This window comes from Aulonocara stuartgranti, assembly GCF_965226115.1.
Source record: "Aulonocara stuartgranti genome assembly, chromosome: 12".
NCBI classification, from domain to species: domain Eukaryota; kingdom Metazoa; phylum Chordata; class Actinopteri; order Cichliformes; family Cichlidae; genus Aulonocara; species Aulonocara stuartgranti.
The window spans coordinates 18,735,959-18,763,172 of record NC_138948.1 but is presented as its reverse complement, the minus strand read 5'-3'; the positions used below and the strand labels follow the sequence as shown (position 1 = coordinate 18,763,172).

Genomic DNA, 27,214 nt, shown 5'->3' with positions numbered 1-27,214 from the left:
TTGAAAGCGTTTATTAATATTATTATTATTATTGTAAATTTCCAGGTAAGTTTTGCAAAATTCATATATATAAAATGCACAAAAGGCTGCAATTAAAACGGTTCTAGTTAGAAATGTTCTTTTGAACCTCTTCTTTGTGGTTTCAAGCTCATGCGTATTGACATCGTTACAAATGTCCATTATTCAGCATTAAGCCGGGCATGCTGAATGTAGCCTACTGTTTGTTTGTTTTATGTATCTTTATTCAATGGAAAGTAAGATGTTTGAATTACACAGATACATTAACCATTACATAGCCACTGACAGGGCAGTAATTCATTTTTACTCATGTAGATCTTCTGAGGTTTAAATTGACCATCAGAATGAGGAAGAAAGGTGGTTTAAGTGATTTTAAACGTGGCATGGTTGTTGGTGGCAGAGAGGCTGGTCTGAGTATTTCAGAACCTGCTGGGATTTTCCCCACACAACGTTATGGCATGGGCATGTGTGACTGCCAGTGGAAGTGGGTCACTAGTGGTTGCTATCGATGTGACTGCTGATAGAAGCAGCAGGATGCATTCTTAAGGGTACAGAGGTGTACACTCCGCTCTGATTCAGCCAAATATTGAAAACTGATCAGACAGCACTGGAAAATGCAAGTAGATATGACATGGCCCAATCCATACTGATAAAGGAACCAAATTTTTTGTGAAGGGAAAGAAATCACCTGACAGACCAGCTTTTCAGTTATTACAAACAAAACTGAGGGCAAAGAGAGACCCACAAGCAGTAGCTGAAGGCGTCTGCAGTTATGGCCTAGCAGAGCATAGGGAACACAGGATTTGATGACGTTGACGTGTATGGGTTCCACACTTCGGTCACCAACTGCGAATGATTTTAATCCAAGTATTAAAAATGATCCATATTTGTTAGAGCCTCTAAAAATCAGTAAACCTTGTATTAAAGCTGAAAGTCTGGAGTTCAGTCATTCTTATAGTGTATTTAAATCAATCAAATTATGGACCTAACTGTATTTGTAATATGCCATCTGCCGCTCTAGATTTGCCTCAGCTCACAATTTATAACCATAAACTAATGCCTGCTGCATGTGTGGTCTGTGTTCATCTGTACGACTGCAGTAAAGAAAGATTGAAAGCTCCTGGTCCCCAATATTTACTAGCATGTCAAATCTTTGTTATTGGTTTTAAACTTCAGCTGTTGTTAATATTACCAGCGTGACAAAAATAGTTATAATCAACAATCAGATATGAAAAGGTTACTGATGAAATCTCCTTAAAATCATCCGTAATCTGAGAAGAGGAATGAACACAATGCCACATTAAAATTTAAACATTTATTGTTCATTCATGTTACAAGGAAAAAAAAAAACCACCAGTATCTTTACTAAAATATATTAATAGATCTGAGCTTATAAAGACATTTCATACAGAGGAAAGAACAGAACCTGTAAGACCCTATAAGAAAAGGCTCCCAGAGGCAGCAAGGACTTCAACACCTTGATATCATACAACTACTAAAACCTAAATCTGCATATTCAGCCTGAAAGAAGCATTTGATAATTAAGGACACCTACAGCCAGTATGTGTGTGCAAGCACTACAGCATCTATTTGACATAATATCCAGGTTCTCTGCTAGTAAAGGGGTATTTAAAGAGATGAGTGTAGCTATAAATACTTTGCACACTCCTATACAGACTGTATGTCTCTACAGGTATCATTCAGTGCACTGGTACATCACTATTCAAGGCCTCTGAGACAAATCTTGTATTCTTGAGAAAGAAAGCAGTTTTACACAGGACATGAATGGCATCCATCGTCAAGGCGAAGCTTGGAGGTATGTTAAATTTGTGAAACGTGGATGCAAGCGATTCCCCCAGTTTTCGTTAAAACCCACCACACCACAAATATCATACAGTGTACGCTGAGAAAACTGATGTGCTCTGTGACAAACATCCAAAACAGCGAAAAAAAAAAATAACCCCAAAACAGAAAAGAAGATGATCAAATCTAACAATCCTACAAGTTCAAGATATGCTGTCGATTTTGGGTCAGTGATGAGGTTTGCATTTTAAAAAGCAGGAGTAGTGTTTAATGGTTTAAAATTATATAGAGAAGAAAAAAAATACTTCAAATACAACCAAAACTTTATTATTTACCTTTTGTTCTCGATGCTTAACAATAACATGAAAATAAAATAATAATAAAAAAAAACCAACAGACATCAAGCATCAAACATCAGGCTTCTGGTCCATTTTGGCAAAAAAAGGAAAGACAAATAAAAGCAGGACACAGAGACAATAGAAGCAGGATTAGAGGATTGTCAGCATGCAACTTAAAGGAAGTGCAGGTTCACAAAAAGGCTGTCTTCCTCCTCTTCAGTCCAACCATCCTGTTAGTGCTTCTCATTCTTCTGCTCAGGCATTTATTTAAACTGCACCAAAGAGGGGAAAAAAAAAAGTTGATATTCAGAAAAAAGCCACATTTTCATTTTCTAAATCCAGCAACACCAAGTGGATCACATTTGATGAGTGAGATTTTGAGCCTACTACATTCAATTAGATTTTTTTCCTGAAAAAGCTGATGTACATCAGATAATATACCGATCAGACACATTCCTACTGAGAGCAATGATCTGCAAAAAAAAGAAAAAAGAAATTAAAACTCACACTGTATGCAAATTGATTTTTGGGTGGGATGTTGGGTTTCTGGGCCAGCGGAGGTTTCTTCATGAGACTGGGCTTTAAGGGTTTTGGTGACATGGTGACAGGATTGACCAGCGAGGAGGTTTCACCGTTCCCCTCGGCAAGCTGGTCCAGAGGAACTCCGGCTATCTCGTAGTGCTTCTTCCTGAGCTCGCCCAAGCGCAGACGCTCATTGTCTAGCATGCTCTCCAATTCTAACACTTTCACCTGAGGAGAGGGGGGGGAAAAAAAAATTAAGTGAGGTATTTGTTCCTGCATCCACCACATTAGACCAGCAGAATTACATAAGCTGTACAGCAAAATACAGATTGAATCTCACTAAACTCGATATGAACAATTCACAGAAATGTGTTGAATGTGAGATTTCCACAGCCTCACAGTAAATATCAGGCAGGCATGCTTCAGTATGCCCCATGACTAACCTGTGACTCCATTTCTTCTTTTTTCAGCTTAATTAGCGACAACCCAGAGAAGTCCATTGTATCTGCAAATAAAAGGTGGGTGAAAGAGCCATATTAGATGCTCATCAGAGTTCATGACGGTCGGTTGCACACATCAGACTCCACTCACCTTTGTCCTCCAGGTGCTCCTGGCCCGTCTTTGTCGAGGCCACCACGTTAGCTGCCATTTCGTTCACGTGGCGAGAAGCGTGCTGGAGTTTTGTCAGCTTCTTGCTGTGGCGATCTGCCTTAACCTGAGAGCACCGGAGAGTGTGGTATGAGACAAGATTACACTATTCAAACTCTAAAGCCACAAAAGTCAGTATTTTTAATCCATCCATTTTCTAACACTTATCAGGGTGCAGGTTGTGCCATCTACACCTGCCACCTCCAACAGCTTCTCGAGAGGGACACCACGGTGTTCCCAAACCAGCTGAGATGCGCAATTTTTCCATTACTAAAAATAAATAAAATTAACTTCCCGCCCAGGACAGGTTTACTTTTACCATTTCCCCATGCTGGAGTCAGGCCTGGGGTAGGGCACTATGGTCCACCCTTAGCCCACAGGGCCCACCTTTCCAACACCTGTAGGAGGTGCTGCTACATCTCCTGAGAGGAACTTTTTGATTTTAGAAAGAAGAACCCAGGCCTGCAATAAAATAATCTGCCAGATTCATTATGTTTAACGTAAATTAGCCCCAGTTCTAGCAACTGTTCAATGTGTGGTCCTTCATTTAAAGTCAATAAGGCCCTCTAAAGCCACTGAAGGAATAAACAGGAAGTAAAGTCTAGTCTAAATTCAGTTTTATGCAGTAATATTATTAATGTAACATTTTTTAATAATTTTGGGGGCTTTTTTGGCTTCATTTCATAAGGTCAGTAGAGACTGTCAGAAAAGCAGAGGGAGAGAGCGAGAGGGGAAGACATGCGGCAAAGGGCCGCGGGTCAGATTCGAGCCTGGGCTGGCCACTCTTAGTAGGATGAACAGGCGATCATATGCCACATGGCTTAGCTAAACCGGGGCCCTAATAGAAAATCTTTAACCTTTGTGTGTACATCTTACCTTTGAAGCCGCCACCAGCTGCGCCGTGCTTGCAGCAATCTCATGAGAGCAGACGATCAACTCCTCATATTTTCCCGTGTGCAGAACCACCTTATCAGCAGACTCTCTGTGAGAAATCGGGCAAACACACGACATTAATGCTTCAGCCTATGACAGGCTACACTTCCTGTTAAAAGGTCGTAAATGGATACTCAGAACAGCTGTGGATGCAGTTCCTGTTGCTCAAATGGTGCAGACCACTAGCTTCAAATAAGAATCATCATTCATTTCAGATGCAAAGAAATTCAATGAGAACTTACACCATCTCCGTGGCTCCCCATCCCACCGCCTTGGCAGCAGAAATGAGTCCCTCTGTCCAGCGAGAGTTTTTGGCATAGAACTCCCTAATGGTGGCTGCGCCCTTTACAAGAAAAACACCAGCACAGTTAGCCGATATTTCTGAATGGAACAGAGCGGCCCACTCTGATTTCAGAAACACAAAACAAGCTGCCACTTTTGGATTCAAAGCGAGAACAGTGTGACTCACCCGCCCACCCTCGACAATCTCCTTCTGCAAGTCGGTGGATGCTATGACCAGCATGCGGATGGCCTGGGGGAGATGGAGGAGGATAAAAGCACAGAATAAGACTAAAGAAAGCTAAAGGTTTAGTTGACTGGATTATTCAAAAAACAGAAGTGTAGTACATATGCTAATGAAAGAAATTAAAGTACAGTACCTTCATCAGGTCTGTGCAGCTGAAGAGGATCCTGTAAGTGCGGGGTGGGAGGTACAGAGAGTTAAATTGCTTTGGTCTTTAATAAACATGGTGATACTAATAAGAATAAAAATATGATCTGAAGAAATCTTCTTATAAGATTGTGTTTAATGAAGAAAAAAAACAAAAAAACAAGAACAGGATAAACAAACCTTTCATTGACTTCCAGTTTAACTCCTGTGGTGTCTTTTCGTGCCTGACTCATCATTTCCTAAATGTACAGGGGAAAAAAAGGTAATCTCTTAAAATTAATACACTGCAGAGTACAAGTCTGTTCTTCACAGATAACATTAACATCTTCAAGTTAGAGTACTTACGTCGATCCTGCGGACTGCCTCCTCAATAGCTGCAGATGTTGCAGCCATCTCCTTGTCGACCAGGTCTCCCAGCTCCTCCTGACGAACGTCCAAGCCCTTTGGCCGCAGCTCCTGGATGGTACAAGCGGAAGTGTTTGGGAAAAAGTCAATAAGACCAGAAATAATATTTTGTTTAAACCTACACAGGTAAAAACTGGAGCCTGAAGTAGAGCTCAGTGGTAACGTGTATGGTTGGTTACATTGCTAATAAGGAGTATAATTCAATAACTGACTCTTTAAGGCTCCTGTTTCCAAAGAAGCCAGGTGAAAACTGAAAGGATTACCACGTCTAAATAAACCCCCCAAAGTATTATGTATTATATGATTATACTGCAGACTGGACTTAAATAATCAAAAAAATGTTTAAAATCTTTCAGATTGAGGAGCAGGCTGGTTGACATTCTTGTGGAAGTCTGTTTTTTAGATTGTTAAATAGTTCATGTGTCAGTAATCCACCTGAGTTTTCTACATTCACGCTGCCTTTAAACTCTGATTGCTGACCTACATCCTTACCACTTCCTGTTTTTAACCTCAAACATGAAGATGGATCATTTAACATTTAACAGTGTAAACATTGTAAAGTGGCCTCATCCTCTGGCTTATAGGAATGATGCGGTATGATAGCAGACTGACATGATGTACAATATTAGGAGTAATATTTTTCTAAATGTAATAAGATAATTACATTTAGAGTTTTTGGCATAGAATATAATAACATTTATATTTATTATAAAATGCAGTAATATTTTTCTAAATGTCCGCAGTTTTGCCCACAAGCAGCTTCCCCAGTATGGCAGCTTCACATGCTGTTCATATCTCAGATGGTGAACCAAAAGGCTCTTCAGGCTCAGTTAAATAGTTCCTGAATGCTTTGGAGTACATGCTTCCCATTAAATATATGTTTTCCCTCACCTGACCCAGGTGTAGGATCTTCTGTATGATTATGCGAATGGTGGCTGGGTCTGCCTTCTGTAGCGTGGCCTTGGACTTCATCTCCCCCAAGAACAGCAGACTCTGAGTGCCACAGCTTCGGCAGTTCTCCGTCAGTTCTGCGGGGCGTCGAAGATTAATCATCAGTCATACTTCTGCATCATTTATGCACCGAGTAACTAAATTCTAACATGTACTTAAAGACTAAAGGCTTGCATATCAGCATATGGTGTGGACAATAAACACATTTTTTTTTAAAGTACAAAGTTAAGAAAATAGCCAAGAAAATATTCCTTACTGTCGGCATGGTCAGTGGGTGCCATGTGTGCAGTAGCGCTGCCGTTAACAATTGTGTCCGCGGTCAAGTGAGAGAACTGGGTCAGAGATCTCAGCAGCGTGCCAGCATCTGGTTACAAGATCAGACAGTGAGAGGGCAGCAGGCCATATCAACGAGGATTACCGAGCAGCCACGAGGTCAGCGGGACCGAGCCGAAGCGGAGAGAACTCACCGCTCATGTTTCTCAGATAATCTGCATGGCCCTTTTTCACTTTGTCGATGGAGCCAAGTGCAGCCTCCGCCCGACTTATGAGGTAATCTGTTTGGAGGACAGCAAAAGATTAGAGGCCGCTCAATCTCTGCAACAGACATCAATATTTATGCATGTGGTCAGCAAGCTAGGGACACGCTCTGCCATTTAAATTTTTGAGCACAGGAATCGAACCTGGAGAGCTGGTGCAGCGTATATGGAGGGGATCATCCAGCTTGGCAATAGCATCTTGGATGATGGTCTCAGCTTCTGTTATAGTTCCCTGCAGCAGGGCAAACTGCTCCTCCAGAAGCTTCTGCTTCATCTTCTCCTCCTGACTTGTCTACATTTATACACACACAGGTTTACATACAGGTTTATGGCACTATTAAAATATACAAATATATACAAAGCATGCTGTTGGAGAGCTAGATGTAAATGTCTGTGTACAGCCACAGTGTTTTAGTTACTTTCAAAAATAGTTCAAAAAGGCAGCAGATGTCATCTTTATTACATCAGGATTTCTTTATATTCACATTTAGTTTAGCATCTTTTTCATTGCTTTAACTTTGTGTTGACTTTATCGCACATTTACTTTACTCACTATGTCTGGTCCAATTATTGTCTCTCTGCTGTAATTTATCTTCTGAGCATCAGCCTATAGCTCGCCTGTCAACATACTTTTGCTTAGATTTTAGAGACTTTGAAGTAAGAACGTTTTTGTGATATTCATACTCTTGTTACATCTAAGGACTAGAGACCAGGTGGCAATCTCTGCTCACAATGGAAAAATAAATGTTCCCAAACTGTCTGAGGAGTGGTTGTTGGAGGTTTCTGGCTATTGCTAGGTGAATTTAGTCTGTCGCATTGCTGCTTTTATTGTGGTTGCCACTGTTGCAGCAGTAATAGGGAAAAAGCAAAAACCTTTACTGCGGTAGAATGAGATAATTAGATGGTCAAACTTTTATCCAACAGCTTATAAGGCATGATGTGTTAAAAATTTGTAACTGTATAGAAAACAAAGGGTATTTGGAAACCTCAGATCTCCAGGTGTGCAGGTGTAAATGTAACCATATAGTACAAATACAATGGACTGACTGCTGCATTTCTGGGACATTTATTTATGATCCGGGTTGCTTTGGCAAACAGGTTTAAAATAGCACTCTGCAGAGACCGCTGAGCTTGGCTCTTGTGTCCTGACTGACCTTCTCCTTCAGTTTTCCCTGCAGCTCTCCCAGCTCCCTGCTGGTCTTATCTCGCTCCTGCTGAAGCGACGACTGCTGCAGCTGCGCAGTCTGCCGCAGTGATGACAGCTCAGCCTCCTTCTCGCTCACAGACCGCATCAGACGCTCCTTCTCCGTCTGCAGAGCTGTCATCGAGCTGTTAATTTGCTCCGACGTCTGGCAAAAGAGAGAGCAGTGAGCGGAGCCTGGACAGGCAGATGGCTGCAAATGTCGGAGGAAAAGTCCAGGCGGTAACGTGCAGCACGCCTAAACTGACGACTAAATCGAGATGAGTTAGCTAGACGCCATGAAGGTTACCCCATGCTCACCTCCTCGCTGCTCTGCAGGGTCGCCTTGATACGGGTCACTTCTGCCATCTTCTCCTCCAGCTCTCTTTTCACCCTCTCCACCTCAAACCTCTGCTCTTCCATCTACAGTGATGGAAAACAGCATTAATCTTCTATACACGTAACTTGGACCAACCTTTGTGTCTCTTTTCTGCACTGGGGGAGATTTCATTTTAGGCCTGCTTCCAGAACAGAATGACCGTGCATTAGAAGTTAGTGAAGGTTATTTCTGCCTGTACGACTTACTGGGGCTCGCCCCCAAAAAAACAGAACCGATTCTAAGGGTCATCTAACCACATCTTTATTGATATATATACTGAGGTGTTAAAACTCCTCAACATGGGAGGTCATCTTTATGGGGAAAAGAGCAAAAACTCCATCAACCTTCATGTCAGATTCCTGCTTTATTCGATCCATCTCGAAGGTCAGCTGCTGTTTGGTTCTCTCTACTTCCTCCTGGGTCTGCTGGGTTACTGACAGCATCTTCACAGTGTCTGCACTCTGTCAGCACATTAACACACTTAATGTTACAACCCACAGCCAGATGCTGACATCTAATTTAAAGCCAACACCTCTGGACTGGTCTGCGGTCTGTGTATACCTTCCGAAGCAGCTCAGCATGGCTGCTCACCAGCTCTGTGTGCTTCTCCTTCAGCTTATTGTACCGCTGTTCAGTGGCTTGTGCCCTTTCTGCACAGACAAGACCAAGGAGAAAGATTTTTTATTTATTTATTTTTTACATTTTCGTTGATGATAACAGTCTGTAAGTCTGTAAGAGTATTAACTGTGACTCTTACTTTCAGCCTCGATGAAGGTGGTCTGTAAGCTCTCGTGTTCAGTGTTGCGGCGGCGGGTCGCTTCGAGCTCCATGCGCAGCTGTTCATTTTCCACAAGGGCTCGTTGTTTCTGCGCACGCTGTTCTTCCAGCTCTGCCTCCAAACTGTTGATCTGGGATTTGAGCTGCGTGATGTAACGCTGAGCCTACAGGAGGAAAAAGAGACATGAGCATGTTTATATAAAAAGTTTGGGCCAGCTAATCTCCTCTTCCAGACATTTTGCATGAAAGCTGAAGTTGTGTCTGCAATGTCAGTCATCTCATTCAGAAGCTACTTGCCACATTCTACATGTCAGAAGTATTCACATCCTCCCAACACATGACCCAGATTCTTTTGCACAGAGCTAACCAAGCCCTGCACTGTCAAATGCAGACACACACACACACACAAAACTGTCTAAGTCCATGCAACAGGCCATTCACTCTCAACAGCTCTTACCTCGGCTTTCACCCTCTCCAGCTCTGCTCTCAACAGCTCGAGTTCCCGCTTAAGGGTCTCAATCTGGAGGTCCCTGCCGGAGAGAAAAGAGTCCCATTCAAAGAAACTCCCGACACCATTGAAACAATGAAGGCTCGCAGTTAAAAACAGGCTAGCTCACCTGTCGTCAAAGCCTCCATTTGGAGGTCCGAAGGTTTGATCAAATATGTCCACTTGCTGAAAGCGGGAATCAGTAAATGTAACAGACAGCTCACACAGCAGTATGGTAACACCTGAGTACTTGAGTGGGTGTAGCATGCCGTACCTGTGGCTGAGCCTGTACGCTGGAGGTCGTGACGCTGTCGACCTCGATGAGCGGCTCCGGCTCGTCATCGTCGTCATCCTGCATCTCCGGTTCATCCTCATTGGGGATGACCACCACTGGCTTCACGTGTTTCGCCAGTGAGGCTGCATGCAGGAAGTTAGGCGGGGACTAAGAAGAGAAGACATTAAATTTTATGTACAGATTTCTGCAAATTTCAGACCGCAGATGTCAGTAGGGGGTCTGTGATAAAGATGTTGACGCCCCAAAATGGAGGCGGTCACTATCATCATCATCCTGCCTCCCTTCTTCCCCCTGTGTTCTTACTTCAGGCAGCTTGGGGATCTGGATGAGTCTCTTGAAGTAGATCATCTCTTTGGCTCTATTGAAGAAGTTCTTAAGCCTGGAGGACAAAAGAAAAACAAGCTTAACTTTAATATTCACCTCATATTTATGCACAATAATGTAGCACAAAGACAAACTTAGACATGTGCTACACATACTCTGCAGGCTCCATTCTCTTCTTACATTCGATCACTTTGTGCTTTATAAATAGATTTGATTTTGTGACTTTGTTACTCGACTGTGACAATGAGTGACGAATAAACCCCGGAGCTCCCTCTGAACCTTATGGCTACTGAACATAACATAAATGCATTTGTGTCACCACCTGACACAACAAAAGGGGGGGGGGGGGGGGGGGAAGGGATGCATTTGCATTAGTTCCAAGAGCTGCGGGGACTGGGAGCGGCAAGATTAAGTTGCAAAGCTTCCACAGGTATTAAAAACTTTTAATGCAGTCACCCTTCTTTACTCATAGCCACCTACTTGTGGAACTGGTCGTGGAAACGATCACGATGTCCTTGCAAAGTATCAGCAGGGAGACCTAAAATTGATGAAATGGTCCAAGCATTTAAATCATTAAAGTCACAGAACATTAAATGACATTTGATTAATGAATAATAATCATCTTTACAGGCGTGCAGCTTGAACAGCAACTTGACGGCAAAGTGGTAGAGGTGACTGCAGTCCTGGATGACCTGGATCAGCGGAGCCAGGCGACACTGGCTTGATGTGAGAGTCGTCATGGCGAGGGACGAGTTAAGCTGTCGGAGCACTGAAAGGAAAAAAAAAAGAAAAAAAAAGAGAGAGAGCATTTGCTACTTAATTAGTTGGCTGCATTTTATTTTGAAAATTTCTGAGTTGAATATTTTTCTTGATATGACAACCACATTGCAAAATTCTGTTTACAGTCTGATACGTGTTGCTGGACCTCCGCCCTGCAGGGACTGGGAGGATCATAGCATTACTGCTAAACTGGAGGAAGTTGCTTAATGTCTTCTAATTGCAAGCATTTCCTCACAAGTAAAAAACAAAACAAAAAAAACAAAAAAACAATGACGAGTCAAAACTGAGCCAAGAGTAACTGAAGCCACTTCATGAAGAAAACAAACTGCAGTCTGTGAAAACAGATAGACTGAGAGCTGCTGACAGTCCTGTTTTGAAAGGCTCTTAGCTTTTGTGCATTAATAGATAATGTCAGCAGGCAGCAGCTCTCAACCTCGACTCAGGTTACGCCTCCTTGGAAGGACAGAGGGGAGGAAAGGTGGGATGAGTTTTTGTTTTCACCTGTCTCGGCCAGCCGCAGCTCTGCGTCCATGTAATCAAACACTTCCACAGAGAGCTGGAAGCTGCAGGAGAGAAGTTGATACCTTTGTTAGACTGAGAAGGACACGCACTCAAACTATGACCCTGCGAAATGACACAGCAACTGGGCCTGTCTGTTTATTTTATTAACAAATGCAGCTGACAGCAGTATAAGACTGAGGAAGACAGGGATTTAAGGCTACACAGGCACTTAAAGCTCCATTAAATATTATGAAACTCACACATTATTAATGTCTGTTCCTGCAGCGCGCTCCAGCTCTTCATCTGTGATCTCCAGGTTTGCTGGGATATCGCCATGCTACAATGAGGTGCAGCTTCATGAGATTTGTAATGCAAATGTGGTTGAATTATCCATTCACATAAAGTGCATGTAAAACATGAGTGACGGTGCATTTACCTTCGTATGAAACTTCAGTTTTGTGCAGAGCAGCTTCGAGTAGAGAGTCACCAGCTGTCCGTATCTGTCATGGAGGTTGCCCTGAAAACCCCAAGGAGTGAGAAGAGCATGGGTTAAATGGGCAAGAGGCATTTTCGAGTTAATTCATCATTAAAAGAGCCAAATGTTGACTGAACAATGTAGCAGCTAAAAAAATATTCATTTCTGGATTTGACTGGGAAACAAAGGCTCAACCAACAACAGAGAGAGGCCAGTGCTTTTGTTTCACTTTATTAATCCCTAAATTATGTAAGAAGAAACTAAGGAAATTAGCCACCTGTAGCGATGACCAGCTGGCTAAAATGGTGGACGCTGGTACAGAAGAAAGCGAAAGTGAAACAAGCGATGGCTGTTTAATGATGAAAGAGCTTCAGGGTGTCAAACTGTTCAAAAGCAGATTTCAGGTGGCATCATTTCTACCAGACAGAGCAATTTTTAGATGCTCTCAGCACAAGGGCTTGCCACAGCGGGTCACTCTGCCTGCATTAATTTGGCATTTCTTACTTATGCCCCATAAGTAAAAATCACGATTTGTTTCTCCTCCCTGGACTGAATCAGTTTTTTTTTTACCTTGTTAGGTGAATGTGTAAACCACTACACTATTTAACAACACTAGAAGAGCAAGTTTAAAAGGAAAAACAAAACCCCCCCAAAAAAACAACAACAACAACAAAACTCTATAAAATTGCCTTTATAAAATTATGATTAGTTTCTGAACTATAATAAGATCCAAGGACTCACCCATATTTCCCCAATTTCAACCATGGAGCTGTAATGTCTCGTGCAGTCTTGTAGAACCTGTGAAGACAACAGGCTGAATGAGTAAAAACTCAAACTTTGAATAATTTGTACGACAAAATATTCAAACAGTCACAGGTTTTAAAATTTTGCCTTAATTGCACTCCAGCATCTGGCGCTTTAGGTAGTAATAGAAATGCAGGAGGGTACTTGGTGCCTTACATTGCGGTGCCCGTCTCGCAGGATTTTGTGCAGCACATGGCAGAACTTCCAGCAAAGGATGGAGCTGCTGGGAAAAGTGAAGCCCAGAGCGTAGGACCAGAAGGTGAAGGCTCCCTTCTCCCTGTGAGTGCCCAATATGATTCCTGTTGTCCTTCATTAAGGAAGCAAAAACCATCACAGCACTGTGCATTTTATAATCCATTTCTTTCTTTCTGGTAAGCACTAAAGACACAACGATGAGCAAATTCAACTTGAGTCAGATCACATCATGCATCTCTCCCCTCATGTTCCTGCAGCATATTTAAAATCTGTTTCTGTGGCCTTGTTTTGCTTCCAATAACATGGTTTCCAGCTTTATGATAGATCTGAATCAGCTCTATCTGGGATCATTACTCACTAATGGATAGCCACAAAAAGTCTGTCTGTGCCGGTTATGCTCAACACGAGCTCAGCTCTCGACACGATGACTAAAACATGTAATGAAAAACAAAGCTGGAACAATCATAGAAATATCGCAGCCTTTTCCTGACCTTCCTGCTGTTCAGGGGTTCCAGCCTGCTACTTGACCAGAAGTGTGACCAGATCATAAAAGTGACATGCTCTCTCATATTCTTTGGAGTGTTTGCTTAATCAGGTGGCGTTTAACGCTTCCGTTTTCCATCAATGTCCCTTTTTATTTTAAGTGAGGACTATTTTTAAAAAAAAAAATTTGTTTAGAGGTGGCAACTACCATGTCAAGCCTGTGTGCAAGTCATTTTGCTGAGATTTATTATTGAGGATACGTCGAGCATGTTTCTCTTTCACAGGTATCTCAGTGGAATTGATGGCTTTGCTGATGCTGCTGAGCTGAAAGAGAAGCAGAGAGAGGTTGTTAGAGCCTGAACGTCTTGATTCTCCACCCACACAAACATCACTTCCATTTGCAGGACTTACAATAGACATAACAAACATAATGCATTGCACCTTAACTGGGAAGCAAAACAAATGATAACCAGTTGTACGACATTGACTGGAGTCAAAGGAACAGTGACTGCACTGTGTACACAGTAATGTACTGATGGATTTCTGGCTGTCCTCTTTTGATTAGACTAATTTCAACCCATCCCGCTGACTACAGTGAACTAAATTTAGCTCACAATTGGACAAAGGTCATCATAAAAGTGCATCAGTGTGACTGCACCTCATGAACTTTCCCTTCGCTTTTAGTGTGATCTCATCTCTAGTAAGATAATCCACGTTTAATGTTTCTGTGCCACCCAAGTGAGACAACAAAACCACTTAACTTTATTACTGCTTTTCTGTGGGAACTGCAATCAGAAGAGACCAACCCCACATGGAAAGATAATGTCTGCCATTACCCCGCTGATGAGGCGCGTCAGAGTCGGAGTGTCATCAGATTTACGGGACACAAAGCGAGCTGATCTACAACCTGCTCGGCAGGTAAAGCGAGCACCGCTGACAAAGGAGCAGGAAGGGAAACACGGAAACACACACGGGGATCAATCTCCTCCTGGGGATTTACGCATTTTAAATCAATCACAGGGAGAACACACAACCACTCAGTGCCATCATCATCACCTCTATGTCTCGACAGTGGTTTCTGGATCATTTTCATAGTTTTTGTGATAAAAATATTTCTCAATAGTCTTCATTTAAACATATTCTTATGCATTTTATTTTATTTTTCAGAATCCCATCTGGAAATAAATTTGCTCTCTCAAAGTGACATTTATTATGATCAAAGCCCTATTAAACAATTTCTTTAACATGAGAGCCCAATCAAGAAAAAGACAGAGCTGCGTGCATAAGTTTACTTTTTCCCCTCCCCCCCCCCACAGTGTGAGACAACGTGTGCCCAGCTGCTGTTTCATGGCACATTGCCACTCACATAAAAGCGTTTTTCCCCACGCTATCCAGTTACTGAAATCAGCACAGAAAGCAGTGGTCAAGGCTTTGCAAAAGAACAAGTTATGTAAACAAAACAGGTACAAGCCCAGCCTGGATGAAACTCAATGTTGTGAACTATATGATTTCCAGAAAAACTTTTGTAAAAACAAACAAACAAAAACTGCAATCTGAATAGACGTTACAAATGTGACTGTAGGTAGAGCACGAAAATGCTGTACAGCAGAGCCATGTAGAAGTAACATCTCTGATAAAAATCACTGCTGACCATCGCGTTTCCTTTCGGGAACATGAAAGATTGAAATCACTCATAATGACTGCATCGTGATCAAAGCAGAGTCTAGACAGCACAATTACGCTGGACCACTGTGATCCCAGTCATCGCTAAATTTAGGCTGAGAGGTGGGATATGCATGTGAGAATCACAGTAGGAATGGGGGGGGGAGGACAGGACACAAACATTAATTTCCAGACTAGTGTCCCACTGACGTTTCGCAATCAACCAGACCTTCTTGTTTCTGTCAGAACATGCAAGCTCGCAGCAGGTTAGTGAAGTGGAGCAAACTGGAAAAACACACAATAGCTGTGAGGAATTTAAGATCTGGGAGGTAATTTGGACAAACATAAAAGAGCACAAATATAATGCAAAGGGACATCATCTTGTTTACTTGATTGGCCTGTTCAGTACCGTCGATTCCTCCTGTGCATTTCTGTCTCTCTCTCTTTTTTTTTTTTTTTAAACTTTTTAAATGCAGGTTTTTAATTTAATCACTGAGAGAATAATTTACGCACTCACAGATGTCAGCAACTTCCTGGATGGTGACAGCAGAAACTTAATATGGACATGAGGTAATGTAACAAGTGGATAAACTTGCCTATGAAAAAACAAAAGCCTGACCACAACATAGAGTGTAAACCCAGGACAGTGGTGCGAAGGTCCTGGGTTCAAGGTCCAGTTTGAGGCCTTTCTGTGTTGAGTTTGTTTCCCCCACAGCCTAGAAACATGCTCGGTGTTAGGTTTACTGGTGATTCTAACCATCCATAGATCTGGACGGTTGTATGTGTAAGTTCTGAAACAGATTTGCAACCCGTCCAGGGTGTACCCTACATCGTGCTCTGCATCGACTCCAGCCCCACTGCAACCCTTGAATGGATAACCAGAGGAAAATAGATGCATGGATGAAGTGAAAATGAGCGTTAAAGCAACAATGTCCACTGCAGCTGCTATCTGTACTTTTCTTACTGCATTTTTCCTGGTGAACTGTGCATGCCCCTCTATTCTCTGCTCTGGCCCACTTGTCAACCAATCAGCATTCGACCAACACGCAGCATCATCCACATCAAGCAAGTTGCAGTTGGGTTTTTGGATAACTGCCTGTTTGCAATGGTTGAAAACTGCTCTTAATAGTCAAATACTGCAACACTGCAAACTGACTACTTCAGTACCGTAAACTAAGCTTTGGGAAGCAGCTGTAATCTTTGCCAGATCAAGCATGTTCATCCATCTGCTGTTCTAACCCAGGAGGAAATAAGGAAGCAGCCGAAGGTAACGTTACCCTTCAGCTTTACTGATATCATTACGGAACCAGCTAGCAGCTACAACTAATAAAAGATCATGTTAGTGTTACGAGTCCTGTCTGTAATGTACGTCAGTACGTCAGGCTGAAGGACATCACGTCTGACACTGTGGTCAGCAGCACAGGAGCACCACAGGGAACTGTGCTGTCCCCTCTTCTCTTCACCCTGTACACCTCTGACTTCTGCTACAACTCTGAATTATGCCATATTCAGAAGTTTGCAGATGACACGGCCATCATGGGGTGTATCTGGGATGATCAGGAAGAGGAGTACAGAAGTCTGGTGAGGAACTTTGTCGCATGGAGTCACACAAACCACCTGCAACTCAACACCTCAAAGACTAAGGAACTGGTTGTGGACTTCGGGAGGTCCAGAGCAGGTCCACTGCCGGTTCAGATAGAGGGGGAGGAGGTGGAGGTGGTCAACAAGTACAAGTACCTCGGGCTGTGGGTGGACAATAAACTGGACTGGTCATGCAACACAGAGCACCTGTATAAAAAAGCCCAAAGCTGACTGTACTTCCTCAGGAGGCTGAGGTCTTTTAACATCCGCAGGAAGCTCCTGAGGATGTTTTACCAGTCGGTGGTTGCTGGAGTACTTTTCTATGCTGTGGTGTGCTGGGGGAGCAGCACAGCAAAGAAGGACTCATCCAGGCTGGAGAAACTGATCAGGAGGGCTGGCTCTGTGGTCGGCATGAAGCTGGACACTCTGGTGACAGTGGCAGAGAAAAGGACATTAAAGAAACTGATGGACATTATGAACAATGCTGGGCATCCTCTGCACACGGCCATTAACAACCAGAAGAGTCTGTTCAGTGACAGGTTGCTTCTCCCCAAGACAAGAACTAACAGACTTAAAAACTCCTTTGTCCCACACGCCATCAGACTGTTTAACTCCTCTCTGGAGGGGAGAGGGAGGGGAAACAGGAGGACAAAGGAGGGGGGAACAACTAAGCTGTAGTGCCTCTTCACCTCACTGTGCAATACCTTTTGTGCAATACTTTTGTAAATAGTCAACGGTGCAATAGACTCAATACTTGAAATGTGCAATTCACTTGTATTTTTATTTTTTATTCCTATTTATCCCCTTTGTATATTTTATTTATATTTGTCTCTCTGTATATGTGTATATATATATATATATATATATATATATATATATATATATATATATATATATATGTGTGTGTGTGTGTGTGTGTGTGTATATATATATATATATATATATATATATATTTATATATTTATATTAGGGGTGCAACGATATTCGTATCAATATTGAACCGTTCGATACAGTGCTTTCGGTTCGGTACGCGTATGTATCGAACAATACAACATTTGTAATTTATTTTATCAACTTTCCTTCTGACGATGCTGTCTGTGTGGAGCGCTCAGTGAATCTGTGTTCGACTACTCCGCCTAGGCTGCACTGTCGAGCGCAGATCCACTGAGCGCTCCACACAGACAGCATAGTCAGAAGGAAGAGCGCAGGGCAAGCTAGCAAGACAGAAGTCAAGCTCTCCTTGCAAGATGGACCTCCCCCACCCTCATTCAGATCTGGCGTTTGGAATTATTTTGGTTTTCATGTGACGTATGACCCTGAAGGTAAGCGAGTCATGGACTAAAGTAAAACAGTATGTTGGATGTGCCATGCAATGCTCAATTACATGGGTGGGAACTAGTGTGTTAGCGCAGTTAGCTCGTTAACGTGTTGGCCGTCTAGCCCCATGCACGGGGCGGTCGGCGGTAGCTCGTTAACGGAGATTTGCCATGTTGTGGTGTTAAGGTCATTTCAACGAGATTAACCTGAAAGCACTAGTGGGAACACAACGAATATGACTGCACATTTACGCCAACATCATCCTAGTGCAAAGACAAAAACAACAAGCATGCTACTAACTTTAGCCGAGTCATTTAGACAGCTGTTAGCACATGATTCTCCTTATGCTGCTGAGAATATAGCCCAGAAGAAGCGGATAGTATAGCTTTTATTTTGGAAAGAGACATTTCTCTGTAATAAACTCTCTTTTCCAAAGATGAGTGATTCCTCAATCAGATACAGGGCTTGCAATATCGCTAGCCTGACGTCCTGGGGCTAGCGATTTTTTCAGTCGGGCTACCAAAATCTATCTCTTCCCTGCCCGTCGGGCTATTGTAGGAAGGAAAAGTATATGTCAATGCTTTTGCATTCTTTCAGAAATGTAGCTGGGTAATTATGTCATTGGCATCGGTGAGCCACTGTCAATATGTGACATATTGAAATCGCGTTTGAATTTGCGCTTGTTTTTTTGCTTTCACTTTGCAATCGTGCGAACTGTGTATAGAGAGTGACAGCACTGATCTGTGAGTGATGATAATTTGTGCACCAATTCCTCTGACATCGTCTTATTAATCGTTAGCTTACTATGCAAACATGACAAGTGAAATCTCCCGCAGCTTAAACATGTGAGAGGTTGATCGCGCAGAGAATCGCTGAGCTTATGTGAGTCCGTGTGTAAAAGCAGCAGGATATATATTTGACTACGATGACCTGGATGATTGAGAACCTTCACAGACAGATATATATTTTAGTTCTGCTGAGCCAAATAAGACAGGTCAGGGTGAAGAAGTGACAGCCAAAGAAAAGCTTACCACAAAACGGAGAAGTTATGACAAATCAGACTATAAGGCAAAAAGAAAAAGTGCAGCTTTATGGTTTCATGGACAAAATAATTTCTGTGGCTGCAATATGACGAACTATATAACCAGGGCTGCACATAAGTGGTCCGCAGGTGCGCATTCGCTGTCAAAATAAAAAACACGCACAAGGGTTAGGGTTAAATTTAAAAACTGTACTTTTGAGTTAAAATATATATTTATAATTTTAATAAATGACAAATTAAAAAGGCATGAACATTTTTTTTGTATCGAAAAAATATCGAACCGTGACACCAAAGTATCGAACCGAACCGTGAATTTTGTGTATCGTTGCACCCCTAATAAATAATAAAAAAAAAAATATATATATATATATATATATATATATATATATATATATATATATATATATATATATATATATATATATATATATCTCAATTCTGTAACTGTAACTTCGGTCGTTGCTGTGCTTTTTTTTGGAAATCGAATTTCCCAGAGGAACCCACCCGAGGGATTAATAAAGTTCTATCTTATCGGTATAATAGAAGGTGTTAATTTAACAAAAATTATTTCTCTATATAAACTTTCTAAAACTGCATCAACCAGCAGTCTAAATTACCAACGTGAAGTCTGTTGGATCAGGAATGAAAATATTAAGCCCAGTCACCGAACACAGGACAACCTGCTTTGTTTTTTTGAATACCACACACTCTCTGTCAATCAACTTTAAAAACCTACTTAATTGTTTTGTCTTCATGAAAATAGTACCAAGTATTTTCCTGAGTATTTGTATGAAGCTTGAAATTCTAGCATTGTCACTGGTCCCCATCACATCACAGCTGTTGAATCCAACCACATTTGTATGATTTAGGAGGTCTGCTTTAGAACGAGTGCACTGTACAAGAGAAAAATCAGACACGCAGCTCAATCACACCCTCCCTTTTATCACAAATTACCTCTCCTGATAGAAAAGCTTTTTAAAAACACAAACATGTGACCAGAATATACAGTGGAAGCTTAAAATAAAAGCCTTGATAAGACCCCGGTTGTCTAAAACACTGACCGGGGAAGTCCACACCACAGAAAGGTTTATGTTTTAAACCATAATCACGTATCAGTGGCAGCTCTGCTTTATCCAACAAAACATTATGAAAGCTCCTTTAATCTGAAGGTTGCCACCACGCTGATCCATGCACACAAGCTCCAGAAGAAGCATGGTCACACACAGGAGAGCACAGAGGGGCTACTGTGGGTGAAGACTGAGGTTCAGAGTTAGAGAAGGGGTGTAGCGCTTAACAGGAGACCCTCCCTTCCCACAAGCTTCTGACGCAAATTAACCGCGAGTCCCTCGTTTTCACAGTGCGAGTGTGGCTGTCTGTGCGACAATGAGGGGCTTGTTGGAGGAGGAAGGCCGTCAGCTGGGGTAGAAGATTGGGTTGGATGGGGGCCGCGCTCTGGCACACAGAGCCTGGCACAGAGGCCTCAACAGATGGCTGCTGAGCAGCGAGGCTGCAGGGAGACTCTCATAGTACATTCAGAAAGGCTGACTGTCAGAAAACAGCGAGACAGCCAACAGGACAAGCTCATGCTTTATACAGTTTTTAAAAAAAAAAAATGATAAAAGTACATTATATGTGTTACAAGCAAAAAGATTAATTGCACTAAAATGGAAAAAACAAACAAACAAGGGAACCGAGTATCACACAGTGGATAAAACAAATGATGGTGGCTTTGCCATTGGAGCGGATAACATGTATACTGAAAAGGAAATTGGATGTTTTTGAGAAGGTGTGGAGACCATTTGTGAATTTTGTAGAAGGATTTGTATTATCTGAGGAGGACGAGGACTGAGGGCAATGACATTTGATTTGGGATAATGACAAATTTAGGCCTTTAATGGAGTGATAAATCTGACGACTTGTGTTTTCTTTTTGCTGTCTGAGAGGAGTGTATGTTCATGTAGTATTTAGAATGTTGGACTGTTTGCAAGTCATTAAAATGTAAAAAATAATAAAGATATTGTTGGGGGGGAAAAAAAAAGTACATTATATGATTTACAGCCACAATCTTTACTGCAGCACTTTCTAAGCTGTAACGGGTTAGCACCAGTATACACACACTCTTAAATGCCTTAGGCAAGGAACAGGTGCTGGTTTGGCCCACAGGGGTCAAACTAGCAACCATTCACAAACAAATAACAGTTACGTTAATTTATTTTTCAATATTTGCCTGCTTACTTGTTGGGTCTGCACAAATCCAAAAAATTAATGAGATCAAATATCACAATGCAAACTTAAAAATTAAAAAAAATCAGATAACCCTTTAATAAAAACAGCATCGGGTAATTTCTGCTAATCTATTAATCAGCTGCAGCTCTTGTTAGTCAGCCTCTACCCACAGCACTAGGTCTCACTATCTAGCCTCACATCAGCCTACACCAAACGCTCCTACACAGCGATACCATTTGCCTATGGCACGGTAAAGTCAGATGAAATCCAAACTTTCTACTAACACAGCCATTCAGTCCGAGAGCTTCAAACATGCCGGCACCGTTTCCTGGAGGCTGGTTCAGATGTGGTTAAACCCTCTGACCAGCACAGAGGAGAAGTGAAAGAAAGAAAAAGCCTGGACTAATCCCTGAGGCCTGCCATACGGTCTGCTGCCAGCTAGCATTACTACACAGTGCACACCCCAAGCACGTAGCTTTAATGCCTTCAACCTCCTTACGTCTGAGCTTACCTGGTCGTCTCTGGCTTTCAGCAGCATGTCCATGTGCTTGGACATTGTGGTTTAGATGAGAGTGCGTGAAGTTAACAAAGTCAAATGACACCAGAACTGTTTCACACTGGACTCAACGCCCCAAGGCACGAGCACTTATTGCTGGTTCTTATCAGCTTAATTCAACAGAGTGCTGCTGAGGCTCTGGCTGACAAGGTCAAGCGCAGACATGAACACAGCTCACGTCTCTTAGCTGAGGTTACCTGCAGGTAGAGTTAATGGTAACAAATCACATGACTGGCATACCAAAAAGTGAAACCAGGGTCAAAAATCAACCATAGAAATGGAGAATCAAAGATTTCAGTGATTTTAAATATCCTCTCAGATCAAATGGCCTTTTTCATTTGGTGTTTTATTAACATCTTTTGTTGTTATCTTGTTTTATGACTGACTCATTCTGCTTCTCCCACATCAACACAGGCAATAAACCTAACAGTACTCCACATCATGTGTCTTACTTTGTCCTAACAGAAACGATGTACAGGGAGCAAAAGAAACACCATATCTAAAACAACCTCCCAACCCAAAAGCAAAAAAGTTCATTTGACTTTCATCCAAATTATAATCCCTCAGATCTGGTTTATAATCCACTATTAATGCATGAAAGTGGGAAATAAATGGTGGTGTTATTACCAAATATAACTGTACCATCGGTCATGGAATCGCCCACCCAAACAGCAGCATCAGTACGTGGTCTCCAAGGGTGCCAAAGCCACTCTTTGAGCTACCTCCTGCAAGCAACCCCACCCACCTACTCTTCAAATCCTCAGTTTCAGAGGTGCAGCTAATCAGAAGACAAGCCTTAAAGGAAGTAGGGAGAGAGCTTAGGAGGATGAGGTAAGGAGCAGCACTCCATTCGATGTGGAGGAAATGAGTCTGAAATCCTCACACTCTTTAGAGGAAGCTCATTTCCACCATTTCTATCTGCACTCTCCTTAGTCACTACGCAGAGCTCGTGGCCATAATTGAAGCTTGAAACGATAAAGCAACAGTGTTGCTCGTCTTTCTCTTCACTACAGACCCAGCGCAGCACCAGTCACCCTCATCCTTCTTTCCTTCCTCACGACGACAACTCCAAGATACTTAAACTCCTCTGCCTAGAGAAGAAACTCATTTCCAACCTGGAGTGGGCAAGGCACCCATTTAAAGCTAGGAACCACGACCTCAGAAATCCAGGTGCCAACTTTAACCCCAGCATTTCACACTGGATGCAAGCAGTAGGTCATCGGTCAATGAAGTCAACAGAACCGCATAATCTGCAAACAGCACAGAGGACATACTGAGACCACCGAACCCGCCTGAAGCCCCACAGCTGCGCCTAGAAATTCTGTCTATAAGAATTATGAAGCAAATTGGTGACAAAGCGGCAGGCCTGGATAACACCTACCATAGGAATGAGTCAGAGTTGTACACCTCCACGGGGAGGCTGAGGAATGTGAGCCCCAAACAGAATGAAGGTCGACTTTAATGAATCTATCACCACAATGTCCTTCAATAAGTTTACAAGCTGGAGCAAACATGAATAGTAACAGCTACAAGGAAAACAAAAAGCCAACAAGGCTCATATTTAGTTACCTTTAACAGGACTGGATGAAGTACATGCATTAAAAAGGTATGATGACAGTGTAGATGAATGAACTTGGAGTGAACACAAGGGAAGAGTAGCTGCAGATATGGAGATCACTGGGTCATGACTCAGTTTTATATCTAACTGAATTATCTTTATTGCATTAAAATAGCAACAAAACATATGCTGTTCGCTGAGCTGTTAGCTCGTGACTCACATGCCGTTTATTAATATTAGTAGCTGTGGAACATAAATATAATGAAACCATGGCTCAAACATCTCAGCACCAAACCATGACAGCAGGATTACCACTGGCCTGTTATGAGTGAAAATATAAGGATGTCACAGGCAAACACGGCTTGTTATGTAAATATAAAGAATGTGCACATTCTGTATCAAAGTCACTTCTTGTAATAGATTTTGCGCACAGACCAACAAGGCTGGAACTACTAAGAACCTAAAAAACCCAAACTCTAATAACATGCAGTGACCTGTGGAGTAAAGTGGCTAAACAGTTAACCAGAAACCTTTTCATTCTCTCTACTCCCACTGAGTAGCTGAATTTGCCCTTTCCTACTCCCATCCCCCCCTTACCTCTGCCTCTCATGGGTGCTTACTCAGGCAACAGAGTGCAAACAGTACAGTGCGCACAAAAACACACAAGCTGCTGTGCGAGACGGTTCACCTTGGTACCGAGGTCGACGTGAAAAGGCAAAACAGGAGGAAAGAGAGAGAGAGTGGAAGTAAAAAAATAATAAAAAGCAGCACCAGAGTAGCTTCAGTCTCTCAGCTCTCCCTACTACATGCAGCAGCCTCTTTAATATAACAGGATTAAATTAAGAGAACACATTTTAGCAACACTATGCAACATTTAAAGCAACAGTCTGTATAAATTGTATGCAATTAGCACACTATTTGAGACAGGAGTCCAGATTCCTCATTCTGCCAGGACTTCATTTGCATTTTGACCGGGTACAGTTGTCAATGCAGCTCGACTGCTGCTTGAATTTTATTTATTTGTTTAACCTTTGTTTCACTAGGAAAATATAACTCTGGAGATTTAAAAGTAAAAATCTCTCACAAGAGTGGCCAAGCCAAGACAAACAGCAGTACAATCAGCAGAGCACACACTGAGGAAGAAGTACACAAAACTACACTAAAACACAGCTGGTGAAAAAAAACAATAAAATAAAGAATTTATAAACATCAGCGGCAATAAAGTCAGTCATCAATAAAAGTCATTGGCTTATACCTCATTTCTGATATGAGACAAGCTTTAAAGTTGTAATAAATCTTCGTGCACCAGCATGTGTAAGCATTGTGAAGATGTGCATGTAAATATCACCATCACTATAATCCAGCAAAGACAAAGGTTAAGGCAATAAAAAGAACAGAATGGACTTAATGGTGAAGTAAAAGGTTTCTCACTAGTTACTGAATGTGAGGCGTAAAAGAGAGAGTGTCAATTATAATCTTAAGTACTTTTATTGAGATACTAACTCATTCTAAGAGCCCTGAACTGCATGATCCCACCAAAGACTGTTTATACATTAAATAAATAACAGTGGCCCTAGACACGATCCCTGTGGCACTCCTCTATTCATATTAAGTACCCTGGAAATGACTCCTCCTACCTCCACACTCTGAATCCATCCAGCAGCTTTTCTTTCTGAGGACCCCCCACTGAAGTATTTGCTTTAGGAGTTTATGATCCACTGTGCCAAATCCCTTGACTAGACCTGATTATGCTGAGAATTTGAGCAGCTCCCTGAAACCCATATTTTACGTGCAATGTATCGTTTGACACAAAGGAACATAAACTACAAGTCTGACAACAATGCCTAGTTTTGAAAGCAAAGCCACACCTGCTTCTTGTCATTTGCTGAGCCACAGTAGTCTGAGAACCTCAGCTCCACCTCGCTACACGTGCGTCAAAAGCAAATAAAACACCGAGTAAAACACACGCCCAGCGGAGGAAACGCTCCACTCAGTTCAGATAAATTAGGGCTGTAAGCCTGACCGGCCGGACAGCTGTTTGTTTAGTTACTCAACTCGCTTCGGCTCTGGTGTATCTGTGTTCTCCACCTGAAAATGTAGCCATAGCGTCTCCGGGGCTTTAGCCAATAACACGAATGCACAACATGAATCCACCAGTGCCCGGGTTAGCTCTTCGCCATGTATGGAACAGTGCAGTGGAGTAAGGAGCAGAAACCACAAAGCACCTGTTGTGTGAGGAATGAGGGCAGCCTTCATTTCTTCACTGCACACATTCAAAAGAAACTGAGGTGATGTTTTAGGATAGTTTGTCAAAGTTAAGGGTCTATTTTTCATGTTTTCAAAAAACAAAACACAACAACCAACAAAGAAACGAAACGTGAAGGTGGTTTAGGAAAAAAAACGGGGAGAGATGCCTATACTAGGGGAAAAGGTGGCCAAACCGGAAGGACTAGATGAGCATGATACCGGGATACCAATGGACTGACTTCAGTGCGCAATGGCAAAGCACTTTCAGCATTGTGTTTAAACAGTCCAAATTTACAACGCTATGCCAAAGAGTTTGTACTTATGGTCGGCTTAATGTTCCAGTATAGGCCATACAGTCAGACACACACACACACACACACACACACACGGGGCATCCCGCGTGGGATCTTTCAGTGGCCACTGGTAAAGCTGCGACGCCTTCTGGGCAGTTAATTCACTCATTAAGCATTTAATTTGGGGACAGGGATTGTGGCCTATCCAGTAGATATTCACTCATCCTCTGAAGCCACCGAAGGCCTGAATAAAACCCAGGTTTACCGTCCGTCCCACAGCGGGCATTAACCCGTCGTTTCCTGCATATTTACCTGCTGCTTGTCAAAATGATCCCTCTCCGCGCCGAGCCTGACCTCAGTCCGCTTGGATTTCACCCGTGTGGGTACATGACCTAAGCTGCTCATCCTCTAGATTTCACTTCTTAAATTTTTTACGATGATGGCTTTATTAACAAACAGTCACTCCCCCTCTTTACGCAAAAAAAAAAAAAAATCACCAAAAACGTCCGAATGAAAGCGAGGTTCAGCAGCGGTCTCTTCTTCTATGTAGACTGCTGGCTGTGAGCGGGGGTGCCACGGTCATCTCCAGACTGCCGCTTCATTACTCTGATGCATCACGGCTGAAGGAGGAAACGCTAATGCGAGAAAATGCGGTGAGTTTGCCTCGCGTTACGTGGACGGATCCTCCCCCTAAGGTGGAGGAAATCATCTGCGCGTCCTCCTCCGCTAAAGTCATCCTCCTACATGAAGGTCGTTTTCTTTTCCTTTTCTTTTTTTCCAGCTGTAATGATTACGGCGCAGATTTCACGTCGACTCTTCCCTTAAGAATGCCAAGTATGTGTTTTTGGCTCTTGCTGTTTTTAACAGTCTGCCTCTCGCTGTTAGCCTCCAATGGCGTCCCCTGGGGGGCACAGGCCACCCCAACCAGACTGGGCAGCCCAGGTGCTACCCCGAAGCTAAAATAATAAAATTTAATCAAATATCAAATGTACGATTATGTTCTCACAGTGAAGCCCAGATATCCGAGTGTAAGTGAATGCAGCATCGGCTTCTGCACTATGAGCATCATGTTAGCAAAGAAAGAGGCACCGCAGAAAACAATTTTTCGGTGAAAGAAAATGAGGAGAGAATAAATGTCCAATATTACCAAAGTTTACCATAAGGCAGCACTTACACTACACTGTGCGGTCTAGCTAATTTCTGTCGTTACTTATCCTGTCTGCCAGCT

The 27,214-nt window shown here is 42.4% G+C and overlaps 1 protein-coding gene across 2 annotated transcripts; it reads right to left on the bottom strand.

The window, feature by feature from the left end:
* Positions 1-1,318: 1,318 nt before the first annotated feature.
* hip1rb (huntingtin interacting protein 1 related b) lies at positions 1,319-26,898 on the bottom strand. 2 transcript variants are annotated; one of them, XM_082555822.1, is made up of 32 exons: positions 26,299-26,898; positions 13,765-13,828; positions 12,983-13,125; positions 12,764-12,820; positions 11,984-12,064; positions 11,808-11,884; positions 11,548-11,609; positions 10,895-11,035; positions 10,747-10,804; positions 10,246-10,321; positions 9,922-10,089; positions 9,778-9,833; positions 9,618-9,690; positions 9,141-9,324; positions 8,945-9,033; positions 8,728-8,844; positions 8,326-8,427; positions 7,979-8,173; positions 6,969-7,116; positions 6,756-6,842; positions 6,545-6,652; positions 6,229-6,365; positions 5,278-5,388; positions 5,113-5,171; positions 4,922-4,952; positions 4,732-4,794; positions 4,505-4,605; positions 4,206-4,311; positions 3,273-3,396; positions 3,125-3,186; positions 2,667-2,909; positions 1,319-2,431 (listed from the first exon to the last, which is right to left on the bottom strand). In XM_082555822.1, the coding sequence occupies exons 1-32, from the start codon at positions 26,389-26,391 to the stop codon at positions 2,423-2,425; spliced, it is 3,225 nt and encodes a 1,074-aa protein (XP_082411948.1). In that variant the 5' UTR covers positions 26,392-26,898; the 3' UTR covers positions 1,319-2,422. The 2 variants fall into 2 exon arrangements, with proteins under 2 accessions (XP_082411948.1, XP_082411949.1); XM_082555823.1 differs by lacking the exon at positions 26,299-26,898 and adding an exon at positions 21,844-21,966.
* Between the last annotated feature and the right edge of the window lie 316 nt (positions 26,899-27,214).